At 60.5% G+C, this 9799-nt stretch overlaps 1 protein-coding gene across 3 annotated transcripts; it reads right to left on the reverse strand.

Moving 5' to 3' along the window:
• Positions 1–337: 337 nt before the first annotated feature.
• On the reverse strand, positions 338–9107 carry ZNF319 (zinc finger protein 319). Of its 3 annotated transcripts, none has more exons than XM_047791442.1 (2): positions 9055–9107; positions 338–6729 (listed from the first exon to the last, which is right to left on the reverse strand). In XM_047791442.1, exon 2 carries the CDS (start codon positions 6471–6473, stop codon positions 4713–4715), a length of 1761 nt encoding a protein of 586 aa, XP_047647398.1. In that variant the 5' UTR covers positions 6474–6729; positions 9055–9107; the 3' UTR covers positions 338–4712. The 3 variants fall into 3 exon arrangements, with proteins under 3 accessions (XP_047647398.1, XP_047647396.1, XP_047647397.1); XM_047791440.1 differs by lacking the exon at positions 9055–9107 and adding an exon at positions 8799–8958; XM_047791441.1 differs by lacking the exon at positions 9055–9107 and adding an exon at positions 8440–8763.
• Between the last annotated feature and the right edge of the window lie 692 nt (positions 9108–9799).

Consider the following 9799-nt stretch of genomic DNA (forward strand, 5'->3'; position numbering starts at 1 on the left):
CCAAACACCCCAGGCTCTTGTCTGCCTCCTAACCTTTGGTCAAAGCTTTCCTTCCACCTACAATGCCTCCCATCCCTTCCTACCCAAATCTCGCCCCTCCTTCCAGGCAGGCCCCTCTCAAGTCCTCCCTTCTCTCCAGTTCTTCCCCAAGACTGTGAGAACAGGCACCCTAGCTGTTTCGGGGGGACTAACTCATGGCCTCTGGCCCACAGGAGGCTCTTGGGAAATAGCGCCCTTGCTGGCCCCTCTTATCTTCTAATAGGATCTGGGACTCAGGAATGGAGCCTAGGGCCTCCTAGAACCAACACACAGACCTGGACTAAATGAAACAACTACCACAAAGTAATAGTTGTGTTTATTACAAAGTAACACACAAAACACATACCCTCACCCTGCGCCTGGAGTTGGCAATGGGGTGAACCAGGCACAGGGACGGAGGACAGGTCCTGCCCGGGGAGGGCGGGGTGAGAGTCAGGGAGGACTCCTGCGGGTAATATTTTGTACTAAGTATCAGCAGCTTTGACATTTTTTGACCCTACCTTTTGATCCATGAAAACCTCAAAATACTCTCATCAGAAGTTCCACCTTCATGCCACACCAGCTCAGCATCTGGCAAACAGCAGGTGCTCAGTAATGCTTACGGATGGACAAAGGCAGGAACGCAGACCCAGGGTGGGGATGGACACATGGGCGCAGTGAAAAGGGAGCGCGCCCGCAGGCCCTGGCCCACCCCCACCCCTCCCCCTGACCTCCTTTTCAGGGCCCTGAGGAGGACCGGGCATGCCTGCCAGAATCTTGGTAGATCTGTGAAAATCAATAGCAGCCAAGGCTTTCCCTGGAGGCATGACCTTCAAGGAACAAAGAAAGCACCCGCTTGAGGATGGGAGCTTATCACAGGCGAGCCTGGCCCAGGAGAGGAGGCCCCAGGCAAATTTCCAAGGCCTGAGCATCCTGCTGTCCAGTCTGGGGCCTGCTCTGGAGCAGGGATGGGGTGGGGGGCTGGGAGGCTGGGTGGAGGGCTGGATCAGAGGGGAGCCTCTCCACGGCGGCACCTGGGAGGCCGAGGCTCGCACAGAGCTGCCTCTGCACAGATGGGAAGACGGAGAACGGCGGCTCCAATCCCTCAAGGAGTTGAGAGCAGGCCAGAGGGCTGGCCACCCCCTCTGCCTGCTGGCGAAGGGCTTTCCTGCTCCCCTTGTCAGCCCCAGTGCCAGCACCCGTCCCAGCCATTGTTCCCGGCTTCCTGGCCAGCAAAGAGTGGGTGAGGGCCAGAGCCCCAGGCTTCAGTGACTGGAGCTGGAGGTACAAGGCCCAGAGCAGTGCCACCCCATCTCCTAGCCCCCACCTGGCCCACCGGGCCAGCCCCCGCAATTCCAGGCCTCTCTCCTCACTAACTGTATGGCTTCGGGAAGCCCCTGGACTTCTCAAGGGTCAGCACAAAGCAGATGCTCGGGTCTGCCCTGCCATCTGCCCTGGGAGACAGGATGATCCCAGCCTGTGGATGGGAAAGGCCTGGGTAGCAGGCGCAGGGCCTGGCGACATTCAGAGGGGAGCCCTAGGCTGGCTCCTATCTGCCTCTGACCTCCCAGTGCTCTGCTTTCCTGAGTGGCCACTTCGTGCCAAACACCCGACACGGGTCATTACATAGATTCCGCAAAGAAGAGAGAATGACTGGCTCCATTTCACAGATGAGGAAAATAAGGCCCGGAGAGGTCCAACAAGCTCCCCAAAGCTCCGGTGCTGACATGGGGCAGGGGCATGGCTCCAGCCAGGCCTGACCATGGTGCCCTTAGCCATGACAGCACGGCCCTGCCACCACACTGAATGAGCACAGGCTCTGCTCCTGGAGGGCAGGGTCCCGGAGGGCTGTGGGTCCGAGTAGAGCCAACCACACAGTGGGAGTTTGACAAAGCCGTCAGGATTATGGGCTCCCTGGGAAAGTTGTCTTTGGTGGCCCAGCCGGCCCTGGCAATGACTTCTAGGACCCAGGCGAATGCCCTTCCCCCCAGGGCAGAGCCTCTTTGGGGTGAGGGGGGGGGGCAGAATTACTAACTCTAGCGTGAGAGGCTTAGGTCAGCCTCCCATCCCCACCCGCTCTGCTCTCATCCAGATGCAGCCTCTCACCCTCAGGTACCACTTTCTTCCCGTCCTGTCGCTGTTTGGAGCAAAGGGAATGATAACCCAGAGACTAAGAAGATAGTGCTGTCTATAGCTCTAGTCATAACGTCTGAAGCTCCCCCAGAAAAGTCCAGGCTCTGAGAGATGGACACTTGCATCAGTGATGAGACCCAGGAGGCTGTGGGGTTCCTGGGCAGGCAGGGGAGAGGTGTGACCGAGTACAGTGGGCAGCTGCGTCAGCCACTTTATGCAGTTTCTGTCCCTTGCAATCAAGAGAGACCACACTGGGAAGATGGGGAGCAGACTGGAGGCCGGGGGAGGTGGGGAGGGGAAAGGAGCCAGGGGATGATCCTGTCGCCTTCCCAGAATCAGAGCAAAACAGGTGTCTAAGGACCCTCAGAGGGCATGCTTGCCAGGCCTAGTCCCCGGCTTCTGACCACCCACTAGCTGCTGCTCTCACGGCCCGGCTCTCTTTACAGAGGCTGCGATTAAATCCTAAGGAGATCAGGAGGCTGCAGCCCAAGGTTGGTACTGTCAGCATCGTCACAGCTTCCCACCCTGGGCCTCCACATGCAGCTCCGTTCAGTTCCCACAAGAACCAAATAAGGCAAAAGTTAACCTCCCCATTTTACAGATGAAGCAACTGAGTCCCAAAGAGGTTAAGTAAAACTGGCTCAAAGTCACACCGTCAGAATGTTCAAAATTCAGGATGTGAACGCAGCCCTGTGTCTCAAGCCCAAGCCTGCCACCCTGGCCCCCTGGCCGGCCCAGCCCTCTCCCACTCTGCATCCCGACACTCCCCCTGCGGAAAAAGGACCAGAACAAGCTGTGCTTTGGTCTGTGAAGGTCAATGTCTTTACTTCTAAAGCATACATTGGACTCACTATAAATTAACATCAAAAGGGGCTATCTAAAATGGAGTCATTCTTTTTAAAAATCCAGATTCTCACGTTTTTATATAAGATCCAAAATGACATGAAATTAAACTATACAATGTTATGAACAGTATAACAACTGCTTTTAGAAAGCAACATGAGAGGAGAAAATTCGCAGTTGGGACCAGTGTCAGCCTGGGTTCCATGTCTTTGGAGGCGTTGTGACTAAAGCCAGCACCGAGGGCAAGGAAGAGCCCCTCTCTGCGGGCCCAGAAAGAAACCCCAGTCAGACAGAGGAGGTGGATGTGGGCTTCACAGACTTCTGAAGGTGACAGTGGGACGAGGTGGGTCCCTCTGCTCCCCTGGGCCCTTGGGGTGCGCACTGATCAAAGTCTCCTTTTAAGGCCCATGACCAGAAAAGGGGGTTGGGCAGAGGTTCAGAAGGATGGTTTTGACAGTCAAGGTCTTCCAGCTTTCCTGAGGAGAGCCCTGGCTGTCAAGCGATACCAGTCAACTCCATTGACTTACTGGTTTCCTTAAGCATTCTCTTCCCCTGCCCACCCCTCTGTCCTGGACACTCTCGGCTACATCAGCCCTTGGCCGCCAGAGACATAGGGGGACCCTAGGAGGATCCAAGGGAGAACACTCTGGCCTTGGAAGGAATTGGATGTTGTCCAGAGCATCTCAGCAGTGCAAGACCCCTGGAGTCCAGGCCAGCAGCCGGACCAATGGGGGCGGGTGCCCATGGGCTGGGAGGGAGTTTTTACCTCCCCCATCCTGGGTACCCAGGCATGGTCTTGGCCCTGAAGCAGGGCTGGGGCCAGCTGACTGCAGCCGTGCCCCTGAGGCTTTGGTTCACACGATTCAAGCGGGATGACACTTATTCCCATCCACTGGGAAGATCCTGGGCTGGGCCCTGCTTCCTCCCGGGCACCAGGTGGTCTACCAATCCCCTTCTTTCCCATCAGCAGTTTCATCTGGCTGAGAACACACTCCCTACCGGAGCCTGGAACCAGGCTTTGAAGGTGGGAGAGGCACATCCACAACAGCAGGACTAGCCCTCGGTACAAACGCGGCCTTTCCTCCCTTCCCCATGGACAGCACCGCCCCTGGCCGGGCCAACTGCTCTCCAAGCAGCCCCAGCCCACAGACGTGCAGCCCTCCTCAACATCTGGCCTGTCAGAAACCTGGAGGATGCAGCCCTGCGGGCTGAAGCTGCCTGAGAGCCCTGTGGCTCACAGTCGGCCCTCCTGGTCCCAGGACCACATCAAACAGCAACTTGAAGGAGGATCCCCTAGACCCAGCTCACGGCTGGAGTCCAGCCCTAACAGGCCCTGCCCTGAACTTCCTCTTCCCTAACCTATGTGGTTCCTAATTAAGCCGAGAGCTTTGGGAAGGTGGGATGAGAACCACCCTCTCCTTGGGGTGGAGAGAGACCACTTGACTTCCTGCCTGACTCCAGCCCCCGCCCCCAAGACAAGGGAGGCTGACAGCTCTCAAGAAAGTGAATCCTGTAGTAGGAAAGAGGTTCGTGGAATCAGGATCAGCCACAGCCCTCTGCCCCCCACCTCCACGCCGGTGCAGGAGTGCCAGGGACGCACACCCACCACCTGCCCAGTGCCGTTTTGTCCCCCCTCGCCCAGAGCCTCGGAACACAGAGCCAGGTGCAGGGATGGTGCCAGGAGGCCGCCCGAGCCTGGTGGAGGCTGCCAGGAGGACTCAGGGCAGGCAGGCGGCTACCTGGTAGGCGCCCTCGGCCGCCGCGGCGGCGGCGCTGTGTTGCGCGCTGTGCTCCTGCAGCAGGGCCACGTCCAGGAAGCGCTCACCGCACCACACGCACTTGAACTGCTGCTCGCGGGCGTGCACGCCCTGGTGCTTGTTGAGGTGCTCGCGCTGCTTGAAGGCCTTGTCGCAGTTGGGGCACTTGTAGGGCTTCTCGCCCGTGTGCACCCGCCGGTGCCTCTGCAGGTCAGAGGCGTACTTGAAGCGCTTCTCGCAGTCCGGGCACTTGAGCGGCTTCTCCCTTGCCGGGTCGCAGCGGTGCTGCACGAACTCGGAGGACGAGAAGAAGCGGCGTTCACACAGGGTGCAGCGCAGGGGCTTCTCGGCGGCCGAGCAGTGGGCCAGCTGGTGCTTCTGCAGGGCTGACGCCCGCTTGTAGGCCTTGTTGCACACCGGGCACTTGAAGGGCCGCTCGGCTGCGCCCGGCAGGCACTTGTGCCGCAGCAGCTCGGCCGACTGGTCAAAGCCCTTCTGGCACACGGGGCACTTGAAGAGGGTCTCGAGGGTGTGCACGTGCTGGTGGTAGAGCAGGTGGCTGGGCTGCCCGAAGCCCTTCTCGCACAGGCCGCACTTGAAAGGCTCCTCGGTCTTGTGCGTGCGCCGGTGCCGCATCAGCGCGTACTGCTGCTTGAAGCCCATGGGGCACAAGTCGCACTTGAAGGGCCGCTCAGCGCTGTGCGTGCGCTCGTGCTGCCGCAGGTCCGACGGCCGCTTGAAGGCCTTCTGGCACTCGCCGCAGCGGAACGGCCGCTCCCCGCTCGGCGTGCACGGGTGCTGCAGCAGCTCGGATGACTCCTTGAAGTGCAGCTCGCACACGTTGCAGCGGAACAAGTGGTGCTCGCCCGAGTGCGCGTACATGTGGCGCACCAGGTGCGAGCGGTGCTTGAAGGTCTTCTCGCAGACGGCGCACTTGTACGGCCGCTCCGAGCTGTGCGTGCGCTTGTGATGCACCAGGTGCGATGACTGGCTGAAGCTCTTGTCGCACAGCGTGCACTTGTAGGGCTTCTCGCCAGTGTGGATGCGCTCGTGCCGCGAGAGCTCCGACAGGTGCTTGAAGGGCTTCTGGCAGATGGGGCAGCTGTAGGGCTTGTCGGTCTGTTCCGCAGGGGCGACGACGGCAGGCGGAGGGGCCGCAGGGGGCAGCGAGGGGGCAGCAGCGGCTGCGGGCTCGGCCGCCTCGGCGGGCTTATAGGTCTTCTCGCAGATGGAACATTTCACGAGTCCCCCTGTGCCGCTGTGCGCACTGTGGTGCTGCGCCAGGGATGTGAGCAGTGAGAAGCCCATCTTGCAGACGCCACAGACAAAAGGCTTCTGTTCCGCCTGCACACACTGGTGCTCCAGCAGGTCGGTAGCCTGGTGGAAGATCTTGAGACACTGCGTGCACTGGAAGGAGCGGTCGTGGCCGGCCAGGCACTGGTGCTCATGCGGGCTGGAAAGGTGCGCCAGGTCATGACCACACACGCCGCACTTGGGGCCCGGCTCGCCGGCTGCCTGCAGGGGTGCGTGTTGCGGGGGCTGCAGGCCCGGGTCTGGCTGCAGGAGGATGCCATAGACCGCACAGCCCAAGGGGTTCTCAGCTGTGCCTGGAGGCAATGTGTGTTCAGCCAGGGCTGGTGGTGGTTCTGCGTGGTGCTGAGGCTGGGGCGGCTGCGGCTGCTGCGGCTGTGTCTGCGGTGGCTGCTGCCAGCTTTCCGACATGCTTGGGAAGATGAAACAGGGTTTGGAGAGTAATGGCTTCAGTTTCCCCGCTTAAGGTGACCCACACCAGAGAGAGAAGCTGCCCAGGATCAGGTATGGACGCGGACCTCAGACAAGGCACAGAGAGGGACTGGTCAGGCGGCCCAAGTCATTAACCAAGACAGACTACAGGGCTCTGCCTGGGGGGGGAGGGGGTTGTCTTCGAGGCAGGGTGCCAGCAATAGCAGGGAGGCTCTGCCTTCCCCGATGACTGGTTCTGTAGAGAAGAAAGAAATCATGAGCTTGAGGCAGGGACACGCAGCTGTTCCCGGGCTCTGTCCCTGATCTGCCTACCCTCACCACACTGACATAAACCATAGCAAGGAAGTAAGAGAGGCTCGGGGCTGGGAGATCTGCTCCCTTTTACACACTGCCAAAGAAGCCTGAGGGCGGCTCAGCCACTCCAACAAAGGAGGTGGTGGCTGTCTCCACGCCCACCCACCTCAGCTCCCATCCCCGGCCCAGGCATCCCAGCCTCCCCGCTTACTGCCAAGCCTCTTCAATTAGCTGTCTCACAGGTGAGAGTCTGGGTGATCTGCCTATGATACAAAGATGTCACAAGTTCTGCTCATGCTCCAAGGAAAGGAGGGGGAAACTGACCGGTTAAGGCCCTGGTGTCTAAAACAAGAATTTCAGTAACCTAACTTTTTCTGGAAAAAAAAAACAAAAACAAAAACACACAAACAAACAAAAAAAAACCTTCTAACTTGGAAGCCCAATACCTAAGATGGATCAAAGCAGCGAGGCTCTGGCTGAGGCCTCCCCAAGGCCTGCCAGGTCCTTTCCTGTTGCTGCTCTGAATCTCAGCCCAGGACACAACAGCTCATAAGAATAGACTCTGGGTCTAGGAGACAGGTCCTCCCAGATCTGAGGGCCCTACAGCAACAGATTTCAGTCAGTCAATATTTAAAGCAACTACATGGAATTGAGGATCATCAGAAACTTCCTCCTGTGAGGGGCTGGCCCACACCCCTCTCAACTATCCCTCAGGCCTCCACTGACCATGTGCCTGTTCTCTGTTCACACAACAGGTGGGGCGGCTTTGCGGGGACCTGAGCCAATGCAGGGTGGGGGTTAGATCCACAGACCCACGCAGCCTCGATGTCTACATAGCTGAAGTTCCCCGGTCTAGTCTTCTCCCAGAGCACCAGAAAAAGTCCTATATCCTCTGCCGCTGATGGTGTCAAGGCCTGCAGGAAAATGCAAGCAATTTGGCATTTGCCTCTGCAATGTGGGAACAAGAATGCTAACAATGGAGCATTCCTCCCTCTCACCTTTCCAGAAACAACCCTGTCCCCTTGCTCCAGGTCTGAATGCTTCTCTACATCCTGGGTAATCCATGGAAGGTAAAGACCACCAGTCCAGGCAAATCTCTAACTCACCACTTTGTGGCAGCATAAGGTAATGACAGTGAGAGAGAGGAACTTTCAGAATCAAATGCAACCCACTTTCAGGTTCCCAGCTCCTCTGCTTCTAACACTGAAAACTTTCTAAGTTTTCTCCCAAGGAAAAGAGAATGAAGGGGATGCCTTCACAGGCCAGCCTGGCCTCTAACTGTTCTGCCAAAGAAACATAAGCGTCAGACTAAAAGCTGTCATCCTCAGCATCTTTTCCGGAGGGGAGGAAGGAGCCGCTGCTCTGGGTGGAGGCAGCAGGTTGCATGAGAGAGCAGGTACTGAAGCCTCCCCAGGAAAGAGGGAAGTGGAGCTACTGTGAGCAAGGTCTAGGTCAGGCTGCGGCAGCCCAACTGTTCTTTTTTTTATTTCCTGACGTGAATGGCTGCCAGATCGAGGGTCCCTAGCCCTGAGCCTCCAGCTCTGCCGCCCACCCCTGCCTCCCTCCAGGAAGGTGCAGCCAGGAGGCCCCCTCTGATCACTCAGCAAAGAGGATGAGAGACTGGGGTAAGGAGGCAAGAGGCGGTCCCCACCTGCGCCGCACCCCGGCCCTTCCTCTTCCCCGGGAAACCGAATGAAAGCCGATCACCTCCCCACCGGCACTTGCCCGCCAGCCCAGCTGGGCTGCCTCCTGTCACCCCTCGTGAGGAATGGCCAGGCCGCTGCTGCCGAGCGCCCGCCCCGCGGGCGATTGGGCCCGAGGAAGGCCCCAGGGCAACAGGCCGGGCCCGGGAGGCAGCTGCGCGTCAAGGCCGGCCTGGGCCGCCCAGGAGCTCAGGAGGCCGCCGGGTCGAGCCGGAGGGAGTGGGGGGGCGGCCGGGCCAGCTGGGGAAGGGGTGCGGCGGGCGCGGGAGTGGCCCCCAGACGCGGTCCCGGGCGCCCCGCCGCTCACCTGCTCCAGGCCGCCCGCGGAGTCAGGCGCGGGGCGAGTGGCGACTGGCTGCTCTTTCGGCCGCCCCTTTATTCCGACTCCATCCGCTGTAGCGCGGCCTACGCGCGCTGCCAATCCCCGGGCTCGCGTAGCGGCGGCGGCCGGCCTGGGGGCGGGGAACGGGCTAGCGGCGGCCGGAACCGAGGAAGCGACGTGCGCAGCTGGGATAGCGGGGCTGGGGCGGAGGAGCGCTGGGAGGGCAGGCGGGCAGACGGACCGATGGCCTTGCAGAGACCGGCGGACAGGCGGGCGGCGCGGGGGCCAGGGAGGCGGGGCCGGGGGAGGAGCGGCAGCTGGGGCGGTGGCGGCTGCGGGAGGAGCGGGCGGCGCGGAGCGAGACCGCCCCCTGCCGGGGACCCCGCGGCCGGGCCGGGTCGGAGCGCCAGACGCGCGGGGCCGCTCTCCTGCCGTCCGGCCAGCACGCCTCAGCTGACCCAGGGAGGGCGCTCTGCTTCCTACCACCCTACTCGGCGTTAGGGGAGGGGGCTCCCAGAGCCCAGCCCCTGGCCCGACCCCTGAACCTGAGAGGAGGGGCCTCCTAGACCCTCTGATTTGCTGGAACTGACCGGCCTCTGACTGCTCAGCTCGCTCTTTGAAGAGGTGTACCCCGGAGCTTAATTTTGGGCCGACTTGGGAAGGGGCCCCGGGGACTCTGACTCGTCCAGACCGCGAAGGGCAAGGATCTCCACTGGGTCTAGTGCGCTGACCGCTGACCCAGAGACTATCCGTTGCTGGGAGGTCCAGAGCTGCTGCAGACAGAGCAACGGGCAGAGAGGTCAGGGCCCAGAGCGATCTGTGAAATGGGCACACGGAGGATGGGGGTTCCGGGACGCTCCAGGTAGCTGTCAGAGCGCGGCGAGCCGGCAAGCAGCGTGGTCAGGATAGGTAGTCTTTTGCTACCGTGCTGCCGGGCCCCGCCCCAAACCCCGCCCCGAGGCGGTGCTAATCCGGGCCCCGCCCCC

The sequence above is a fragment of the Phacochoerus africanus genome, chromosome 8 (genome assembly GCF_016906955.1).
Source record: "Phacochoerus africanus isolate WHEZ1 chromosome 8, ROS_Pafr_v1, whole genome shotgun sequence".
NCBI classification, from domain to species: Eukaryota; Metazoa; Chordata; class Mammalia; order Artiodactyla; family Suidae; genus Phacochoerus; species Phacochoerus africanus.